Here is a 20828-nt window from a genome sequence, read left to right on the forward strand (position 1 = left end):
GTAGCCGATGTGTATCGTCTTTGAGAGTCGCCATGGCAAAGCAAGGCTTGGCCAGACTACGACGTTGTGGTCATTTCGATCTGGTCAAAAGTCAACCATCTGGCGTTTCTTCTGCTACATGTCAAGACGATTATGTCTTGGTTAAACGAGCGAAAACTGGTTTTGGTTTTGGCCATATGGCGTTTTCTCTTTTTTTGTTTTGTCCTTTGGTGGTCGTCTGCAGTTTTCTTCAAAGGTTAGGATATAAAAACGGGCTAGGTGTTTGGGTGTTGGGTTCATCACAAGATTGGGTTTGCAAGTTAAAATGATGAATTGAAAGGTTTCTACGGGGATGGTGCTAGGTACCACGGATATCATGTTTTTTATATGTACAGAAATCAAGCAGCTCTCGCTAAATGAATAGGCGCTGGACAAAAGTTACAACTCTGTGAGAGTCCGCTCCACCTCTTACTTCTACCTAGGTATAAGACAGCATCTTCGCTATGAATGACAGACAAAAAGAAAGCAGTACGGCTGCTGGCATATGACAAAGAAAATTATGACAAAAGAAAACGTTGATCATGATTCATTTGAGGTGTTGTAACACCATTAGGTCCTGTAGGTCAATGGCCATAAGGTCTGGCTGGACATGCGCTCAGGTCATGTGGATGTGGTGGCGGCAGCGCGAGCCTCAAGTTCGCGACGTTTGGCGAGTAAGCTCTTGAAGGCGCCAATACAGCGAACAAGAGCTTCTTCGTCATGTGCGCAGAAGCGATAGCTCTTCTCCTCGGTAATAACCTGAAGGCAATGCTTCTTGCTCTTGCTGAGAGGATCAAGGTCGACAACATTGACAACGGCAGACATTGGCAGTATCCATCTGGCTGTATATTCAGACTCGTCCTTGTAGAGAATAAGGTTGCGTGGTCGAAGAACGGCCCACATGTCCTTCCATTGGCGCATACCTCTGCGATGACGCAAAAGGTAGAGCCGACCCTGCCAAATTACACGATCAGGGTCCTGTTCGACATTGGATACGCTTATTTGGCTTGTCGAGCGGATTCCCTGGCCTGGTCGCGGGACGGTAGGAATGTTGCCGGGTGACTTGGCAGTAAGACTGTCAAAGGAAGAATCGTGAGGACGGAAAGCTTCGCTGTCGGAAAGATCGGAATGCGACGCGAGTTCGGCACCCGACATTCCCGACGACTCAAGTATCGACGATCTTCTTCTACCACCTGCCGAAGTGACGTATCTTGGGGCAGATGATGCCATAGGTTCCGGCGAGCTTGAAAGGAAACGTTCATGCTCGTTGCGCTGGTTGCTATCGATGGGGACTGGTTTCATGCTATTATTGGACTGTTGCGCATAATGAGGATTGGCCAAAAACATCTCATCCTCTTCTTCGTCGATGCGCGTGTCCTTTCGTATCAAGGACATCCATTCTTGGGCATCCTGGGCAGAATCCGCCTGAAAATGATAGTTGCGAGATGGAGAAAAGAGGCCAAAAACGTTTTCGCGCTTGTGCTTGGGATCTTTAAGTTCGGCGACAGCTGTAAGGTCGGAAAGATAAAGCTGGTGTCGAAGCTTATCTTCAGTTTCGTTCTTGTATAGAGAAAGGGTATTAGGTCGCAGCACAATGTAGACACTCTTCCATTTCTGTATTGACAGGATAGCAGTCAGTATCATCCAAACCATTTGATGCGCACAGTGCGATGCTCTGAAAGGAAATCAAAGAGAGATGGGTAACAAAGAAAAGCTGACCTTTGTTTTTTGTGTGCGCTTCTGAACATAACCACTCTTCAACACGCGGTCAAAATCGAAACATCCATCGTTGTTTACCGGGGAAAAGACAGCTTCAAGATTGGAGCTGCGAGGTCGAGCAGAAATATCGAGTTTGGTGTCAAGCGATGATGCATGGATCGGATGCGCTGCCTTCTGAACAAGTGTTCCGGCCATTGTAGACTATGACTCTACGTATGGTATCGAGTTCAACGATGAGGATGAGGACGATAGTAGAGTCACGAACATTGACGGTTCGTGTGGGAAACGGGCGGCGTTTTATTATCAAGATTGCGCTGCAATCAATCGAGTCGAGCGGTCGGGAATCAGCAGAAGTGTTAAAGGTAGAACTCTTGTTGTATAACGTGAAGAGACTGATCGATTTGTCGAGAGTTAAGAGAGGTTGGGACCACAAGCAGGGGTGCGAAACCAGGTTATGCCGTAGAGTAGATGCCTGATGCTATAGGAGAAAGTCGTGAAAGTCGATATGTTGAGTTCGTGGACGTGGAACGTAATACTAATGCGGAATATAGTTGGTGAGACTTGAGGAGATGAGTCTGGAACAGATGGGCGACGGTTTGGCAGTGGTTGTTGTGGTAGACAGGTTGTTTTGTTGACCGTTGTGACAGATTATTTGGTGTCGTTGGGATGAGTACGTAAGTGCAGGGAAGGGGATAGTAAAAATAAAATAAAAAGAAGAAGTTGATGGTGGATCTGAACAAGGACAAGGAGGACGATGATGTATTATGAAAAGAAAGGAAACGAGTAGTTATGCTTGTGATGGTTGATCGAATGAGAAGGTTTGAATGACGATTGAATGGAATGAAATGGATGGAATGGTGGGTGTTGCTAATAATATTGGGGAAAAAAGAGAAAGGAAAGGAGAGTGACGACGGTAGGTACAGGCACAGGGACAGGTACCTCTGTAGTTTCGATCGGCAACGGGAACGGTGGTTGTTGCAGAATGGTAAGAGGGGGAAAAAACAACCTACCTACTAACCTATGCAATGGGTCCAATCCATCCAGTAATAACAGGGCAGCCAAAGCTAAGCAATAAGCCAAGTCGCAGATCTACAGGCCCGGTACTTTTTCGGTACAAGCTGACAGGGCCTGCCAAGGGACAGCAATCGCTAAATTACAGTGACAGCTTAGGTATTTCTAGTTCGATGCCAAGTATCGGGTGCCATGGATGCAAGGATGTTGTTGTCGTTATGTAGGTTTACTCGCACGCAGCCCGCCGACTAGGGGAAGGGCGTTTCAGGCTTTCTTGTAAGAAATGATGGTTATCAGTTAGCGTTAAATTTATTTTGGTCGCCTGTGAACCAAGCAAGCAAAGGCCATGTTTCTTTACTGATGCACTACAGCATGTGTGTACGCGTCTACGAGGCAATCAATACAGCGGTCAAGCGGGACTATAAGCCATAGAACCTAGGTAGGAAGCGATCAAAACCTCAGGTAGACATTCGGTATACCTACCTTAGTAGTTACCTGTCATATCTGTGTAGCAACTGGATCATCAAACTATTGAAAACGGATACAAGTCTTCCATTGTCAATCAATTCCTTTTCGCATCCGGACTCAAACAACAACCAAGGAATGGTTGAGGGGGGGTTCATTCTCAATTAAGGTTCATCATCTTTGTTGATCATGTCTCCCCATCAGCCGGGATTACATCAAAGTGGCGGATGTACAAACGATGTCGGCCAAGACCCAGAATTAACCTAATCTGATTTCTGCGCCTTGTTAAGAGATGAGTCTTATGTATGATGCTGCCCCCCCTCCGTCACTATCAGTCAGAACTAAGAGGACAAGCTGAGCAGGCAGTGCTTCTTTGTGGTGGTGATGTCAAGGCAGATTGTGTAGAACAAGGAGAAAATCAGTTCAGGGCTAAATCAACAAAAAAGACATCATTCACTTTCTCTAATGTACCTGGGTATGCTTGGATGTACGGTTATTGGGCGCCATGCACAACCGTTTTGTCTGACATGCATCTGCATACATTATTGGTAGGTGTAGGTTCAGTTAGTTACCTCAACCTAGGTAGTCAGTGCATGACGGACAACAGTTAAATATACGTCGCTTAATCTGATACAAAGCGCTTCGACAAAAAACCCACAAGTTGTGGGCTTTATCAATGAGATGCTCAGCGGCTAATTCATCGAGGCTTGAATATTCAATGCTAAGGCCAGGGACACGAGACCCGTGGTGGAGAACGTAGTTCCATCAAAGCGAAACACACATCGATAGGGATGTCTCAGGCTGCTATTCTACACCTGATCATTAATGCCACCTATCCTAATAAGTTTGGGGATAAGATATTATGTCTATATGTATGACTAAAGGGTGAAAATGTTGGGTTTCTTTTCTAGTGCAATTCGTGTCGTTGGGTGTCAGGGTGTTTACTGCATGCCATGCATGACTGAGTCACCGGCCAAGCAAGATCTAGAGAACAGAGTAAATGTCAACAACAACCCAGCCACTAGAAGTAAAATGCATACGCATTATGAGTTGGAACCTGCATATAATATGAGTACCTAAATATGTCCAACTGAGAGTATTGGAAAATAATAATATCCAAAACCACCAACACCTGCCATCTTTACCTGCATGTCCAGCTTCACCAAATATACCTCCTCTTCAACCATACATCATGACCTCTCACGAACAGCCCCAGGATCCGACAGATGCAAAAAAAGAAATCGCATCCAAAATAAAATACATTCTGGATGACACTTGCTTTGCCGTATCTGATCTTCGGAGGCTGACTGGAGGCACGGCCAACTTCATGTATCATGCTACTCTCAAACAATCATCGTCCAAAGACAAATACCAAGATGGTGTCGTGATTAAACATGGCGAAGGCTATGTTGCAACGCATCCATCATTCAAGATATCAACATCCAGATGTGTAAGACAAATGTTCACAGCACGAACACCTACTCTCTTTAGTTCTAATGCTAGCACAGGCCGTCGAGTATGAATCCCTTGTTCATCTCGCTGCGCTCCCTCCATTACAAAACTCGTATTGTACAATATCAACTCCGAAGACCTATTACTTCGACCACGACACCAACACCCAAGTTCAGGAATATCTCCCGCATGCTCTTTCTCTCAAGGAATACGCTCTTAAGCACTACTCTCCCTCTTCCCAAACTCACAAGTCACAATGCGATCAGTTTGGCCATGCCCTAGGAGCTTGGCTTCGTGCGTTCCATGGCTGGAGCCAAGAACCTAAGCAAGCCGCCATACGGGAGACGTTTGCAGGGAATAACGACGGGCAGGGCCTTAAAAACATGATCAATTACCAACAGTTGCTGCAGATGGTCGATCAGCACCCAGATGTTCTTGGCGATGCAAGGGACGTTTTCCAGGGTGTCAGCGATCTAGCGGCTGAGGAGCTTCTTAATGAAACAGATCTCTGCCCTATCCACGGCGATTTCTGGACTGGAAAGCGAGTGTCTTCATTTATTCATTAGTAGCTATTCTCATAAACTAACAACTGATCAGTATCTTGATTTCGGACGCCCCTGTAACAGGTAGTGATCGTACACCTATCCGCGTCGTCGACTGGGAACTATCTCAGCTTGGTGTCCGGCCTCTTGATCTTGGCCAGTTCATAGCCGAGCTCTGGTCGCTGAAGCTATACAGGGACATAGATGCTGGCGAGTGGCTCATCCATGCTTTTGCTGCTGGTTACGGTCCGGTAGACGATAATTTTGCATACCGTACAATCATTCAAGTTGGTGTTCATCTCATTTGCTTTGGGCGTTATTGGTCCACGACGCCAGGAGAATTGAGAGAAGGTGAGCAGCAAAAAATCATGTACCGGTTAGGCAAAGAGGTTATAGTCAAGGCTTGGAGCAGAGATGGAGAGTATTTCCAAGGACATATTCTTGGTTGTTTGTTTCGTTAGCCCATAACTATCCATCACCAAGTCACAATGCACAACTTTGATAAGCTTTAAGGGGTTAACAAGGGATGATTAAAATCCAAGTTCCATCCTCTTTGTAATTGTGGTGATTATGCGCCGTGTAAGTGAAGACATGCTCATTATAAACCTGAAATCTATAATTTCAAACGAAGGTAGTTTATTTAGTTAAATATATCGCATGTTCATGGGTTCTATATACATATTCTTCTTTAAGTAATATTTTTTTCGGTGAGTGTCATGAGTTGTTTTCACTCATCATGCCATGAAGACTATTTCTGGTAGTTTGTGTTTCGTCGGGCGAAGGCGGCGAAAATTTCAACTTTTCACAAATTTAACTCCAGCACACATTTGGTGCCCAATACAGTTACTTAACGCTTAAACAACTTGTTCCTCGATACCTACTTGAGCATAAACCATCCCACGGGCAATTCTATATTGTGCTCTCAACAACGACAGTCTTTCTCTTCAAAATATCAACCCCGCGCCTGGCATCTACCCTGTATAACCCACCAAAGCCATCTTGATATTCGTATCCAACTACCAACCTACAATGCCTGCTTCGGACATCAGCCGGCCTTGTAAGAGATGCAAGGCCGAAGATGCTCCATTTCGTCTACGAACCGATCCGACGTGTCGGTAAGTTGTTTATGATTGCCTCTGCCATGAACCCTTATGACGTTTGTTCCTCATACTGATGAGTGAGTCAGCGACTGCTACATTCAGTTTGTTACCTACAAACTGAACAGACGCCTTGGTGCTCTTCATAAAGATACTCGTTCGTCAAAGGCGCTCACTACTCGGAGACATCTGGCTGGCTTGTCCTTTGGACCTTCATCAAGTGTCCTGGCTCAGATACTCAGCCAACAGGCTCATCATCACTCTGAAAACAAGGCATCTTCCCCATATGAACCTGTCATCGTTCATATTGATACGGATTTATCACATGTTGAAGGAGAATCCCCTGCCCAAAAGCTGCTCAGCGAATACCGTCGTGCTTTTCCTCACGCCACCTTCGAATGTGTTCCTCTTAAAGAGGTACTGTCTGTAAAAAGTATCGACTGGTCAACTCTATCCCTCGATGCTGGTACCCCTGAAGAAGATGAGTCTGCTCGTCTTCAACGGCTATTTAATGCTTTGCCTACACTCACCGCACGTAGCGATGTTCTTCGTCTGCTTATTCGTCACCTTCTTCTCCAGAAAGCTCAAGACTATGCCTGCACAGCGCTCCTCTTGGGTCACAGCACTACAGCGCTCGCCGCGTTGACGCTATCAGAGGTTGCTAACGGACGAGGGTTCGCAGTCCCAATCCAAGTTGCCGATGGTATGACTACTGTGTGCACATATGAGGCAGTTGAAGGCGGTGCCGCACAAGAGATTAGCCGGCTTGAGTTTCCAGTCTACTACCCCCTGCGCGAGATCTTTCGCAACGAGATGAAACAGTATATCGATCTCGTACCCTCGCTAAAGGAAGTTGTCCCTGTCGATCCAGCAGGCACGAAAGCTGGGAGCAGTGTCGTTTCTCATAAGGACTTGAGTATCGAAGAGGTGATGGCCCGATACTTTGAAAGTGTCGAGGAGGGATATTCTGGTATTGTTGCCAATGTTGTGCGTACGGCTGGAAAGTTGGAGCGAGTCCCTGGTCAGACTTTCTGTGGCAGCTGTGGTATGTCACTTGATGCCGAGGGCGATTCGCGATGGGCGGGTGAGATAGGCGACGATCCTGAAGATGGACCGAGTGCAGCCGGCGCAGGCCGGCTATGCTATGGCTGCAAGAGGTCGATTCACGGGTAGAATATGAGTGTCCTCGCAGACATTGGAATGAATATCCATACTAGCATTTAATGTTCTGTATAACATACTGTCTATCGTGATTTCAAAAAGAACTCCCCATATGCGCCACGCCGCCTTTTGGTTCCCAAAAACCCACGACCCAGGTGGTGTATGTTCCAATTGATCGTCCTGCCTAGGTGGCCGCCTAAATGTATACCCGGAATATTTCCTCCCTTTCGTCGCATACAAGGGGTGCCCATAGTTTCATGCATGCCGGTAACTGTGCCGCCCATTTATGTACGTCTACTCTTCTCAATTTATGTCCAATTTTCGTTCTAGGTTGCCATGTCCATTCTGCTAGGGAGGATGCGGCCCTCGATCTTTCGTACAAGCTTGTTGGTCTGTTCAGCTAAGCTGAGAGTAAGGATTGTGTGGGGTAGAATTCGCGCAAGATGAGGGAAGAATCCTTTGTATAGAGCGAAAATACCCTCGGAGCGGATGGTCTTTGCGAAACAATCGGCGGCGCTTGTGTAAAGGTTGCCGTTCTGATTATACATACGGGACATGACAGTATCTATTAAAGAAGTGTTAATAAATAGAGTATGCAGTGGTTTACAGGAGAGACTTACCAGGAGGATGCATCACACAGCAGACGACAAAACCGCTGATAGCGCTAGAAGCCAGATGTAGACCGGGACCCTCCTCCATACCAAGATGGCGAACCAGACGGCGTTTTGCAAAGAAGTACGTGGGAAGCTGAACTGAACTACCGAATGCGGTTCGGATCATAGCAGCTTGCACACCACGGTAGAGACCACCAATACCCTCAGTACTGTAAATAGACTTGAAGCCATGCCATGCGCCCGTGTAATGGTGTTGAGTACCAACAGGCCTGAATTTCGAGAAGCTCTGAAGACGGGTCTTTACAAGGAAGAATGGACTGCCAGCTGCCGCACCGATAACTCCCGAAGCTGCACCGCAGAACATGTTGATGCCCAGATTTTGGGCATTTCCATCTTTGAAGAAGAATTTCGCGAGCGCATTACGCATGGGATCATAGAAGCCCAGGCGGCAGCCATTGAGGAGGATTTGATAAATGTACGCAGCGCCGATACCGCGGTAAATTTTCCTAGCTCCCTCGTTGCGTACAATGACGCTCACGCCGTGTATCGGTCCCCTGTAGTGGTGAGGCTGGTGGCCCTTATTCTGAAGTTCGCCTTGCAACTGCATGCTATAAGAAATTCACATGTTAGTCGTAAGTTCCAATTAAGTCGCGAGTCGTTAGGATGTCTTAAACTTGCCGAATTTTAACTGTCTCAAACGGGTGTGTCGCGGTTACAGCGCCGCAGGCCGCGATACCGCCAGCAATGAAGGCACTGTCGTCATAAAGTCAGCGCAAGAACGGGGCCATAATGGGAACATCGAAGTAAGCGCGAGCATTGGACAAAGGCTTACCCAACGGTGGTCGACATGGCCCCGAGCTCTCCAAACACGAGGAGGCGGCTGTCGATTTGCGAGTAGAAGGATATAAGTGGGAAAAGCTGGGACGGGATAAGGTCCCTGAAGGGTCGGAGAGCTCGGGAGAGAGAGCTTGTCTCAACAATCAGCCACTCGACGGAGGTTAGGAACAAAATATGAAAGGTTGTTTGAGTAAAGTTCAAGAACAAGATTTTGGGAGCGTGGAAAAGAAGGGTTTCACTCCGTCACCAGCGGCTTCGGACCCTGCCTTACTTTAGTAGTACCTATAGCGGCGCGGAAATTGTCAGCGTGCATACAAATAAGGTACCACTTCGTAAGTGCGTCAAAAAGGTTCAGGTTTTCTACGTAATAATAAATGGAAACCATGGAATCTCTATATGGGTCTGGGCAAAGACAAATATATATATTATTGGGTATCATGTCATGTAAGGCCTACCTCCTTAGGTGCCGACCTAGATAGTAGTAAGACGCTGACTCTAATTCGGGATGTATTGTCTACTACCTACTACCTGTATGTTTACTTATCCTCGGTCAATAGCTAACGGAACCATAAGCCGGCAAAATCCATGGCATTGGTATTGCAGCAAAATTTGGGTGTCCATAGCAGCATGTCAACTCCATGGACTTTAGCTGCTTTTTTTTGTACTGCAAGTATTTCGACATGCCGACGTCGGCGGTCATTTTTCGCGGGGAGAGCTGCGGGTCCTTGCGTCAGTGAGAAGGGCCGCTGTGCAACCCCTGAAAAGAGAGAAAGAAAGTGATGTGATTCGCTAGAATGTCAATTCCTTGGTCTATGACGCTAGGGCTAAAGGGATGTAGAATGGAATAGGTTGGATGGATCCTTTTTTCCCTTCCCACGGAGCGGCTTTACGGTTTGCTACGGCTCGTGCGTTTATATGCCGTCGTCGAATCTAATTATACCGAACATGAATATCGGTTGTCATTTTGGAATTGATACGCGTAGGGGTGGTTTCATTGAAATGTAAATTCGGTGACGACAGAAGTTCAAAGCTTGGGTCATTGAGATGCTCATATCCGATGCAGCCTTTGGGGCTAACATGAAAGATTATGCCCTGAAGCAATGCTACAGACACTCGAATACGCGGGCCTTTTCAGATACGTACCTCAAGGCTGGCTGCACCCCGCAAAAATTGCACCCCTCCAGCTAAGAGAGCTTGGTTGCAAAAGATCCAATCCATTTCCCATCGCAAAACATCAATTTGAGTTAAACACCAAATCGAAATCGCGGTCAACGGCATTCTCACCACACACCACCAGATAGACTACTTCACCATATAATTTGGGAACAGTAGCTGTACAGTACTTGGCCATTTTGATTGTCACCACTTGCGACACTTTTTGACCGAAGCAATTGACGTGAACGGCTTTGTGTTGAGCTCTTGATATCATTCTGCAGGCTGTCACTTCACATATCTACTCATAATGTCTTCGACACCCATGGATATCGATCGTTCCAATACACCAAATGGAGCATCGCTTAATATTCACCGCACCATTGGTACTACTGCGTCAGTCTCCAATCTGTCCGATGTTATAGGTAGCTTTCGGCCCACTAAGGTAAGTTCAGCACCCAAGGCACGATAAACTATGATAATAAGTTCAATCAACTGACTTGCTACTCGCTCCATTCAGCTGTTCAGACGGGACGACATTAAGGACAACCGCCCACAGCCTCATGTGCTATCCCTCGACTACGACGATGAAGGCGAGTACGTCATGGCGTCAGCCAGCGACGAAACGATACAGATTTATCATGTCAAAGAAGGCCGCCATGATAAGAGCCTGGTTAGCAAAAAATACGGCGTGAAGCTTGCCAAATTCACACATACAAATTCGAGCATCATATATGCTAGCACAAAACAAAATGGTGGGACATTTGTTACCATAGAGCGATAACCAGAAAGTGTGCTAACTAGTCGCGATTTAGACGCCATTCGATACCTCGCCACGCATGACAACTCCTTCATCCGGTACTTTGATGGTCATGAAGGGGCTGTAACATCACTGGCTGTCCATCCTGGCAGCGACAATTTCATATCATGCTCCCAGGACAACACCGTGCTTCTATGGGACACACAGACCAAGAACTACCAGGGCAAACTCTTCCTCAAGTCGCCCTACCTCGCTGCGTACGATCCATCGGGGACAGTGTTTGCTGTGGCTTGTGTCAGCAGCGGTACAGTTCTACTCTATGACGCACGAAACTACGACAAGGCTCCTTTTGCGACGGTCGACATCGTTGAACAGTGCAGAAAGGTAGGCTCGCAATGTCTGAACAAAGGTTGGACGGCACTAGAGTTCTCCAACGACGGTAAATCACTGCTAGTTGGAACTCGCGGCAGTGGTCATTTCCTACTCGACGCCTTCGAGGGCACACTGAAGGCATATCTCCACAAACCCAACGGAGGGACTCGGCGGTTGGCAGTTGGAGAGGCGGCGCAGTCTGGCGGTGATGCATCCAATGTCGAGAGTAGCGGCGAGTGCTGCTTTGCTCCAGACGGCCGTTATGTCCTCAGTGGCTCCAAAAAAGACGTCTTGGTCTGGGACACCATGGCTGCTCCAGACGATAACAAAGTACTGGAACCAAGCTGGACATTGCCCGATAAGAGAGAGGCTGCCGTCCTGGCTTTCAACCCACGGTACAACTTTTTCGCCACGGCTGACCAGGAGCTGTTGTTTTGGCTACCTGACCCTCATGCCTGAGCAAAATGCAAAATGAATTGCCTTGGTACACCGGAACAATGAATAGGTAGACATTGGAAGATGAAAATCACATGTATTTATATGATTTGGAGTAAATAATTGATACCCCTATATTATTAAAGGACTATTGTAAATAGCTCTCTTTTACTTTTATACCTAATTAAGCTTACTTAGTTAGTCCCTCCCAGCGAACTGATGAGTATAAATCTACTAACTGTATGAGTTTACTACTTACCTATTATATATACCAGCTTTTCTGCACTAATCTGCCTCATCCATTCCTCGTCTCTATTCTCCAAGCGATCCTCCATATTACCTCCACCTAGCAGAATCAACCCATCAAGAGGAATTCGCTCAAGTCCACCTGGCATCAGACGTATAGGATTTGGAACCAGCGGCTGACACTTGGACAGCCATTTGTAGAAGGCAGTGGCAAAAGCTCGGGCAGGACGTGAAGCTGGGAGATTCATGCCATGATACTGGACCTCGACTCCAAATGCCTCCCAAACTGCCCCATAGATCGGATTACCGACTACGTGTTCGGTATCAAAAGCTCCGCCCTCAAATGACCGAACGATGGCCATGCGGCCACCCTCCCGGAGTAGTCTGCTTGTCAAGCTGACAGTCGACCCCTCCGCGATGCAGTCGTAAACATAGTCCACGCCTTTCCCACCGGTTATATGGCGAATTTTCTCAGGCCAATCTGTTTCTTTGTAGTTGAACAATGCGTGGTAGTTGTACGGGGCGCTTTGCAGCATCGGAAATCGAGCTCGACTCGCCGTGCCAATGAGAACAACCTTAAAGCCTTTCGAGGCGGCAGCATGGTGTACTAACTGAGCTGCATACATGCCAACAGAGGTGGACGCACCGTATATCAAAAAGTATAAAGGTTTCTCCGTGGTGGACTTCTGAATAGCCAAGCCTTGAGCCACGGCCTGAACATCTTGCTCTGAATATGGAAATGGTGCTGGAAGTTGGAGGCGATAGAAGAGAGCTTGTGCTGCGGTCAAGGCGCACAAGGACACTGCTGAAGCTTCCTGTAGGCTCATAGTCTCTGGCAAAGTCCAGAGAAGATCTGATGGACAGACGAGATACTCGACAAACGCCCCGGGACGTTCATTCACACTGCTGGCGCCTTGTAGAAACCCTGCCACTCTGGTGCCAGGCCGTAGGTGACCCGCATTGCTCTCTATGATGGTGCCGGCCCAGTCGCTGCCTACTGTGCGACCAGTTGTACCCAGGGGTTCCGAGACGTAGAGGGAGTCTACTGGGTTCAATGCAACGCATTGCACGCGGACCAGGACTTCGTTCTCCCCAACTACCGGTCTCGGGATGCTTTGAACTGAAGCCGTTCTGCGCTCGGCATCTAGAACAAGCGCTTTCATTGTGGTAGTTTCCATTCTTATCAGGTTTTAGAATGCTGCAGTTGTAAATATACAGTTAGGCCTAACAGTTATCTGCAATTTATAGTCGAGAGAAGATGTTTCTAAGAGGTAGCTTTCATAAGACAGCAGATCGATCACGCCTTATGCTTTGTAAGCTACCATGTAGCATCACCAGTAAAAGTTAATCTTGCTGATTTTTGTATTAGAGCTAATATTACATATACGAATTGCTGAATTAGGAATAAGTGCACAAAACTGCCCAAGCACCATGCAGCTACATCAGGTGCTAGATCGTATACCAGTTACATTATACGATTGATTCATGTTCGCCCATTGTTATGGATCACATCTTTGTGTAGATATCACGTAACAGGTTATATGGAACGTCGCAGATGGACTGATAAAGTTAACAGCCTGACCCTTACACCCACCAGTAGCCCAAGACTTTACCAACTTATTATTTCCTGCACCATGACCCATTCTCCCCCTCGGAGCCTCATAGATCCAACGGTCGCTTTATTCTCATAGTTATGGAATACTACATATCGTTGACGAATTGTGACCCAGGCGTCTGCAGCGCTGGAAAACAAGGGGGCATACTCATCCTCAAGCTCCCGGCCCCATTGTACAAGAGCGAGCGCCGCACGGCTGTCCCAAAGTCCATCTACTTGTATATTGAATGTGCCTAGCATTCTCTCTGCATCCGCACGGATACTGGGGTTTCGACACTTGTATCCGCATACTAGTTTGTAAGTAAGAACTGGCATTTCTATAGAATGAACCCCTTGAAAGACTCACAGAATAATGCAAACACCGGACTACATATCGTAAGCGGTGTTATCTTGGTAATGTATGCCCTTGGTAGTTGGTCTGCCAGCATTATAATCTCTTCGAAATAGGACTCCATTGTCACGAGACCTTCAAAGTCGGTACACTGCGAGGCTTTGACGCTTGTGTAGGCCACTATCTACTGAATTCGGAGCAGCAGAGCATGCGAGAAACAGCTAGAATTGCCGTGGCATCCCTTGCGCGCGTCTTGTAATGTGCGCTCAAATGCGTTTTCCCATGCATCGAGGAGAGCCAGCAGACCAACCCTCAAGTTCACCCAGGCTTCGTCTGTGGCAAATCCCGAGACATCACCTCGGTAGGCTCGCGTGGCATCGAGTAGACCTTTGTAGATTGTGTCCAGCCATCGCGCTGCGTCCGTGGGGCTCTCGAAGGGCTCTGGTATCCGAGCCGCAGGCAACTTGGGCGTGGGGCGAGAACTTGAGGTAGTTTGCCACAAATACTGCGCCTGTAGGGCAAGGTGGGAATGAGAAATCATAGTCAGCCGTTGGAAGATTTGTATGATCAGGCCATCGACTGCAAAAGGGTCTGGTGAGACCGGGCAAGCAGCAAGTTCGGCCTGCGGACATAGCGAGTGAAGGAATTGCTGAAGTATGCGAAGGCCATGAAAGACGTGGTTATGTACTGCATGGCGGTTTCCGTCGAGAATATCAAAACAGATGAAAAGGATACAGCACAGTAGCACTGTGCGTATCGTCGTTCTGTTCAAGGAGGAGCTGGCAACGTTGCGCAATGCAGCGATGTACCTGCTAATAGCCTCATCGTAAGCAGGTGTCCCGGCAGCTTTGCTACCAGGCAACAACTCGTGTGTCTCGTCTAGGGCCATTTTTAGACATCCAACAGCTAACATGGCATCTCGGATGGCCGGGTCCGTAAAGCTGAGTTGAGTGATTGCGGACGAACACAGCTCGGATAGATCGTCACCGCAGATGATGTTGCTAAATTGCACCCAAGCCTCGAAATACATTTGTTCGCAATGTGACTTGAAGAAGTATTGGCCGAATGTTTGAAAAGGGATTTTGGGAGATGACTTCCACGGCTTGCAGCCGCCATTGATTGGAGTTCGGCATTGTCTGTGCTATAGCCTTCACAGAAACCTCGCCACTTTAAACATTTCCTACAGTGCGGTCTCGCCTCATCGCATCGTATGTGCCTCTTTCTTCCCCGTGGTTAGCACAACTGGCATTGCCTGTTGTGGCTTGATAGAAGACTTACTTGCCTGGACTCGTCGGTCAGCTGTGCTGGGGAGCGGGTAATATTTAGTGTGCTCACATGTTATACATCCAGTGCGGACTTTGGGTGCGCCTTTCCGGGATGGTCTTGACAGCGGTTTGATAGAGAAGCTACTCGTCATACTTCTTAGATCGTCTTTCTGAGAATAAGACTCCTGCTCACAAGCCAGCACAGATGAGGTGCTCTTATTGACAGACATATTTTACTTGGTTTTATTAAACAGCTCAAAGGGCAGCGGGAACTGGAATGTTGTAGTGTGACTGTCTGGTATAATGTTAAATATCTAGTTGTTATTTTAGCTATAATTTATTTAGATACCGTATCAACTCATGAAATTGGGTAGCGCCTGTGGATACCGCTAGCGATAATTCATTCTTCTGGCTGGTTGGCCAGCTTTCAAGAAGTGGCGTTTTCTGCTATTCAAGGCCTTGGCCGAATCAAGAATTCTCCTGGAGATCCACAGACGCTACCCAATTTCATGAGTTGATACGGTAGTTGATATAGTAATCAGATTTACTTGTCGTTGACATTAGATGCGACTAGATCATATTAAGAAACTCGTAGCTGCGCCCCACACTCCCATCGGCAACCTACGATGCGACTAGTCTATCTTGGGAAACTCGTAGATGCGCTCCACACTGACTTCCCATTAGCAACCGTATAAGTTGTAACCACCTCTGTGCTGCTTTGGCAGTTACATTTGAAGCTTCTGCAGATTGCAGCCTGCTCTTTGCAGTATCGACTTGGACACATAATTGTGGAAACAACCATAGGCTATTACGTTTACTAAATAGTGCTTACTGCGAAGCTGCAACATTCTATAGGATTGGTCAGTCTATGACAGTTCGACCGGCGAACCGTCAGAAATCCCGGGCATGACGGTTTATGAAGTCAGATGCAGCGACTTGTACCTATATAAAGCGTCATGTTGCCCAAGGTCTAAGCCGTCAGTCGCCTTCAACATCACCATTCCATTTGTCCCTCTTGCTATTGCTTAACTTCAAAGGCATAAGAAAGCTCCAGATTCAACATGTCCGCAAAGTCAACAACACCTGCAGCCACAGCGCAGGAGATTGCGCAGCATGGCTGGACAGCGATATATGTTGATAGTGAAGCCGTATTCAAGGGAAAGGACTATCTGCACAAACCAGACACTGTCAGCATGGAGGAGATGCCCTTCCCATACGACGATCCCATTGTCCAAAAGGTCTATCAACATGTTAAGGAAAAACTTCCGACCCTAGTGTTCAACCACTCGATGCGAGTCTACCACTTTAGCATTGTCATTCTCAAATACCAGTTTCCCGAGTTTGCCAAGGACCTTTCACACAGCACCGTCGCCCTTGCCGCACTCCTGCACGACATTGGCACCGTCGACGAGTTCATTACGTCGACTCTGCTGTCATTTGAGTGGTGGGGAGGCTACCACAGCCTGCGACTTCTCGAGCAGCACGGCGCGAGCTCGCAGCAGGCCGAGGCAGTAGCCGAAGCCATCATCAGACATCAGGACATTGGCACCGAAGGCACAATTACGTTCCTTGGCCAACTGCTCCAGCTCTCCACAATCTACGACAACATGGGATTTCGCCCCGAGCTCGTTGACCACACCACGCGGAGCGCTGTGGTTTCAGCCTTCCCACGAACTGTTGCCAGTGCGGACGGGACGCATGAGATTTGGAGCCACTGCTTCGCGTCCACCATCCGAAAGGAAAATGGTCTGAAGCCGTGGGCTCATACTACTCACTTGGGAGAGTCCGCCTTCCCCGAAGGCGTACTGGCCAATGGAGAAAAAGGCTTGATGAGTGAGTACGAGAAGTAAGGGAACGGTATTGAGGCATGCGTCATTCTCAGTCACGAGGCTGACGGCAGTGTTTCAGGCCTGCAGGAGAACATTGGGCATATAGTTATGATATGCTTGCAACCCTTGATATTACATATTACCTAATGTCTATTCATTACTATTACATCTTACAAAGCTGCAGGGCGAGGGGAAATTTAGTATTGGACTCTGGAAATTGCGAAAAACCACCAAGTAGTTCCCTAGTCAATTCAAGCAGATGCTAAGGGCTGTGCACCTAATCTATCTGCTGCTATAAGCATACAAGACGAAATCAGTAGGTCAATTTATACTATTTAGACTTTTTAGGCTATCCATTTATCCATCCTAAAGCTTAGAGGTCAAGCGAATAACTGGAATCGGTTCACGTTGGCTTCTCAGTTTGCCACCAGCTCTAGAACATCATCCAAGACCTCAACGTTTGCTAGTTGAGGACTTGCACCGTGCTTTATCAAAATTCGGCCAATATCTATCCGTCCTTGTCTCACATAGTGCCATAGCGGCCGGTGCCCGTCAACAACCATGTTGAAGTGCTGGATTTTCTTGCAGATAATTTCTGCCATGTCAGCTTCTTCTTTCGCATATCTTGGATTACTGCCTGGTGTTGTAAGGTGCATGATGGGAAGCTGGTCGCCCTCCAATTTGGTGAGATCGTGGTCAGGCATTTGATCAAGGTCAGCTTCGGCCCCAAATTCTAGAAGCATGTTGACAACGCTGTAATTCTGGCTCGATTTCAGAGCATCCGCAAGTAAGAGCCTCTTGCTATTCGTCGCGATGCTGAGTGGGTTTGGCGAAGCACCGGCTTCCAAAAGGATTTGGACGACTTCAATGTATCGTGTCAGTACGGCCATGCGCAGAGGGTTGACTCTGTCAATCCTATTTGCATAAATATCCGCGTTCGCATGGAGGATAAGATAGCGGATAGCACCAAGTTGATCTTGGTGAATGTCTGATAGGTTAAGGGCACCACCACCGCGAGGTGTATTGAACTCTTTCTGCCAGTCACACTGATCCCTTGGTCCCCAGGATATGAGATGGCATAATGCAGTTTCGTCTGAACTGCCGTGAGTCGCATTGACATCGGCTCCCCTTTTGATTAGAAACTTGGCCTTTGCAATGTGTTAGCACTTAGTTTAGGGATTGTAGCCCCTGGTCGCCTTTACTTACTACGTCTTCGTTCAATGCATAGGCCAATGGAGGAAGGCCTTTTCCATCTGGGGCATCCGGATCAGCGCCAGTGCTTATAAGTAATTCGGCAATGGCTGTATTTCCGCGCAAACACGCCAAATGCAAAAGACCACTTCGGCTCCCCCAATGCAAGTATCCATAACTTAAAGCTGGACCAGAAGGCCCCGTCTTCTTCGCTGTCTTGCAACGCAAGTTGTAGAGGGTTCCATTATCAAAAGTCTGGTTGATTTTGCGCTTGGTATTTACCACGCCAGCTCTTCGTAGACCTTCCAACGACATTTTGGCTGCCTCCAAGACTCCGAACCAGCAAGCCCACTGAAGGGCTAGGGGCATATCTGACTCAGAGTTGTCAACCCCCAATGAGTTCCTGACATCGTTGAGATAAAGATGAGGAAGGGCATGGGTGGAAAGCTGCTTGCACGTTTGTGCCAAATTGAGAAGGTTGCTGTAAGGGTCTGGCAGCAATGAAATCTCGTCCATTATGAGGCCCTTGACCTCTGTAGGAAGCTCTGTTTCGTGGTTAGAACAGTCACGTGTAGTTACATGGAAGACCTACCTTCTAAGCAAAGCATTTTGCCGTTGATGCATGTTTTGCTCCTTCTGGCAATTGGTATATTTTCTTCAATGACTCGAAATGTTGAAGACCAACTACCTGTTCAGTGGTTCGAGCTTGACGTAAGCTATAGCAGTAGCCGACCGTGAAAGAGAAACATCAAAGATGTGGTTAATTAGAATTGTTGTGAAAATAGCTGCGAGATATGATGGCTGAGGCGATGATTGTAGTGTGGAATCTAATAGGATGAAAACGGATGACGGGGATGTTTATGCTGAGGAGAAATGTAAGGTTTGCCTCGTTGCGCTGATGTCCTATATTTATTCCCACAGTGATAAATCAAAGAAGTCGTTGGGTTGATGAAAGAAAGGGACGGGATTGGATGGACAATGCTTGACATCTGCCTGCACAGTTGCCTAAAAGCCAACAAGTACAGCAGGGACCATCAACCACATAAGCCATTGGAAATTTAGCTCTCTCTGCCCCTGCTAAAATTTAGAAAAAATACGGTAAATAAGAAAGACATAAGAAAGTGAGTTATTGAGATAAACATTAAGTATTTCAATATATTGAAGTTCCTATTCGTCAGGATCCCTCATCTTGGAATCCCCAAGAAATCGAGACCCAATGCTCAAGTTTGGGTCTAAAGATTTAAAATATTAAAAACAACAGATGTCCATAGGAAAGTTAAGAATGACCCCCAAGAGTTAGAATAAGAAATAAATATTCCAAGAGTATAGTCCAAATAGCATAAACTGACTTACCAATTTCATGCCTTGTATGCCTCCTATGGTCAACTTTTTTTTTAAGAGGTACTTGCCCTGAATCTATAGTGTTGTGGCGTCCATTCCACTCATGGCCCCTCACCGAGCCCCACCATCGTCGATTGTCACCTTTCAACCTCAATCAACTCTCCACACCAAGACAGCGAACGACATCGCACTTACAGGCGTCAACGCTCGACCTCCCACAGCATAATTTATATCGTATGCACTAGAAAGAAAAACAAAATTATCTCTATAGTAAAGGAAGCGTCAATACCATTGCGCATTCTTCCCTTGCCGAACCGCACGCAACCTGCCAGCACACCACGAGCTTCAAGATCGACAAACGATATCATACAAAACTCGTCAATATGGTGTACCTTAAGACAAGCCAGGAATGGCTCGACCAATCCATGGCACTCCTGGAAGCGCGCCCCTCAACCGTACGTCCTCGCGCCAACCGCACAGTTGCGCAATCAACCAACTAACCACCACAGACACATATCACCACATCATACAAGCTCAGGCCTGGCCCAACACGACCTGATGCCGACGGCGACACACCCGTGACGAAGCCCCCGCGCGGCGCCCTAGTACTCAAGGCATTCGATCCTATCAGCGGAGTTACGATCAAGTACCGTACCACAAAGGCGCAGGAGGTAACTCGTCTCATTCACGCCTCGCTGGGTCGCCTGGGTAGAAGTCAAGCTGCTGTGCCGGATGTGCCAGAGGTGACGATGGCAGACGCAGAGGGTACAGAGGAGGTACAGGCTGCCACGTCCACACCGCAGGCGGCACAAGGTGGTAGCGGCGGCGGGAAGAAGAAGAAGAAGGGCAAGAAATAGGATAGTGGGAAGCTGAGGGTGATTTCATATAGAAAGGGATTTAGCGGGGAGAATGTTTGTGGTGGTCAGGATATTCATTGTCTGAGGTCTTGAGATTTGATGGCATTGTTTTAAGTACCACAGCATGGTTCAATTTCAGGACGACGTTGCAAGTATCGACAAAAAAGAATCAATAACTATATATGCATTGACAAGTGTTGGGATAATGTGAGTGTTTGGCCTTTGTTGACACCCACACACTGACAAATGTTGTCCGAGTCACGATAGTGGTGTACATGTTTAGAAGTCACAAGGGGATACAACAAGTATACTAATCTAATCAATTCATCTCTATCTAGGAGAGTGCTATAATATCATCATCCATCAGCAGAATTAATCTGTCAATGCTGTTTTCATCCACCCAAGTCAAAATCCCCGAAACGCCATACCGATCAGCAAAAATCCATCGTCAGGATTCAAAGCATGATCGCAACCTTGCCAACCGTAAAATTAACCAAGCACTGCCCCGAGGCTCGTCT

General features: G+C 47.3%; 11 protein-coding genes across 11 annotated transcripts; 5 read left to right on the forward strand and 6 right to left on the reverse strand.

Annotated features, from left to right (window-relative positions):
* Window positions 1-639: 639 nt before the first annotated feature.
* Window positions 640-1932, reverse strand: FSST1_010934 (PH domain-containing protein; the record flags this gene model as incomplete). Its single annotated transcript, XM_083234017.1, has 2 exons — window positions 640-1632; window positions 1738-1932. 2 exons carry the CDS (start codon window positions 1930-1932, stop codon window positions 640-642), a joined length of 1188 nt encoding a protein of 395 aa, XP_083080630.1.
* Window positions 1933-4405: 2473 nt separating this feature from the next.
* FSST1_010935 (kinase-like domain-containing protein) lies at window positions 4406-5668 on the forward strand (the record flags this gene model as incomplete). Its single annotated transcript, XM_083234018.1, has 3 exons — window positions 4406-4663; window positions 4722-5206; window positions 5263-5668. 3 exons carry the CDS (start codon window positions 4406-4408, stop codon window positions 5666-5668), a joined length of 1149 nt encoding a protein of 382 aa, XP_083080631.1.
* A 568-nt stretch (window positions 5669-6236) lies between these two features.
* Window positions 6237-7477, forward strand: FSST1_010936 (uncharacterized protein; the record flags this gene model as incomplete). The annotated part of the gene is made up of 2 exons (XM_083234019.1): window positions 6237-6322; window positions 6394-7477. 2 exons carry the CDS (start codon window positions 6237-6239, stop codon window positions 7475-7477), a joined length of 1170 nt encoding a protein of 389 aa, XP_083080632.1.
* Window positions 7478-7791: 314 nt separating this feature from the next.
* FSST1_010937 (mitochondrial carrier domain-containing protein) lies at window positions 7792-8928 on the reverse strand (the record flags this gene model as incomplete). Its single annotated transcript, XM_083234020.1, has 4 exons — window positions 7792-8030; window positions 8086-8687; window positions 8758-8832; window positions 8912-8928. 4 exons carry the CDS (start codon window positions 8926-8928, stop codon window positions 7792-7794), a joined length of 933 nt encoding a protein of 310 aa, XP_083080633.1.
* A 1450-nt stretch (window positions 8929-10378) lies between these two features.
* Window positions 10379-11659, forward strand: FSST1_010938 (WD-repeat containing protein SWD2; the record flags this gene model as incomplete). The annotated part of the gene is made up of 3 exons (XM_083234021.1): window positions 10379-10513; window positions 10589-10823; window positions 10884-11659. The coding sequence occupies 3 exons, from the start codon at window positions 10379-10381 to the stop codon at window positions 11657-11659; spliced, it is 1146 nt and encodes a 381-aa protein (XP_083080634.1).
* A 227-nt stretch (window positions 11660-11886) lies between these two features.
* Window positions 11887-13044, reverse strand: FSST1_010939 (chaperonin 10-like protein; the record flags this gene model as incomplete). The annotated part of the gene is made up of 1 exon (XM_083234022.1): window positions 11887-13044. One exon carries the CDS (start codon window positions 13042-13044, stop codon window positions 11887-11889), a length of 1158 nt encoding a protein of 385 aa, XP_083080635.1.
* Window positions 13045-13490: 446 nt separating this feature from the next.
* On the reverse strand, window positions 13491-13951 carry FSST1_010940 (uncharacterized protein; the record flags this gene model as incomplete). Its single annotated transcript, XM_083234023.1, has 2 exons — window positions 13491-13786; window positions 13843-13951. The coding sequence occupies 2 exons, from the start codon at window positions 13949-13951 to the stop codon at window positions 13491-13493; spliced, it is 405 nt and encodes a 134-aa protein (XP_083080636.1).
* Window positions 13952-14011: 60 nt separating this feature from the next.
* On the reverse strand, window positions 14012-14857 carry FSST1_010941 (uncharacterized protein; the record flags this gene model as incomplete). Its single annotated transcript, XM_083234024.1, has 1 exon — window positions 14012-14857. One exon carries the CDS (start codon window positions 14855-14857, stop codon window positions 14012-14014), a length of 846 nt encoding a protein of 281 aa, XP_083080637.1.
* Window positions 14858-16153: 1296 nt separating this feature from the next.
* Window positions 16154-16942, forward strand: FSST1_010942 (uncharacterized protein; the record flags this gene model as incomplete). Its single annotated transcript, XM_083234026.1, has 1 exon — window positions 16154-16942. The coding sequence occupies one exon, from the start codon at window positions 16154-16156 to the stop codon at window positions 16940-16942; it is 789 nt and encodes a 262-aa protein (XP_083080638.1).
* Window positions 16943-17337: 395 nt separating this feature from the next.
* FSST1_010943 (ankyrin repeat-containing domain protein) lies at window positions 17338-18720 on the reverse strand (the record flags this gene model as incomplete). The annotated part of the gene is made up of 3 exons (XM_083234027.1): window positions 17338-18069; window positions 18128-18657; window positions 18705-18720. The coding sequence occupies 3 exons, from the start codon at window positions 18718-18720 to the stop codon at window positions 17338-17340; spliced, it is 1278 nt and encodes a 425-aa protein (XP_083080639.1).
* A 1116-nt stretch (window positions 18721-19836) lies between these two features.
* On the forward strand, window positions 19837-20310 carry FSST1_010944 (signal recognition particle 9 kDa protein-domain-containing protein; the record flags this gene model as incomplete). The annotated part of the gene is made up of 2 exons (XM_083234028.1): window positions 19837-19908; window positions 19963-20310. 2 exons carry the CDS (start codon window positions 19837-19839, stop codon window positions 20308-20310), a joined length of 420 nt encoding a protein of 139 aa, XP_083080640.1.
* Between the last annotated feature and the right edge of the window lie 518 nt (window positions 20311-20828).

Source organism: Fusarium sambucinum, chromosome III (genome assembly GCF_050947815.1).
Source record: "Fusarium sambucinum isolate potato_lamoka chromosome III, whole genome shotgun sequence".
In the NCBI taxonomy this organism is placed as follows: domain Eukaryota; kingdom Fungi; phylum Ascomycota; class Sordariomycetes; order Hypocreales; family Nectriaceae; genus Fusarium; species Fusarium sambucinum.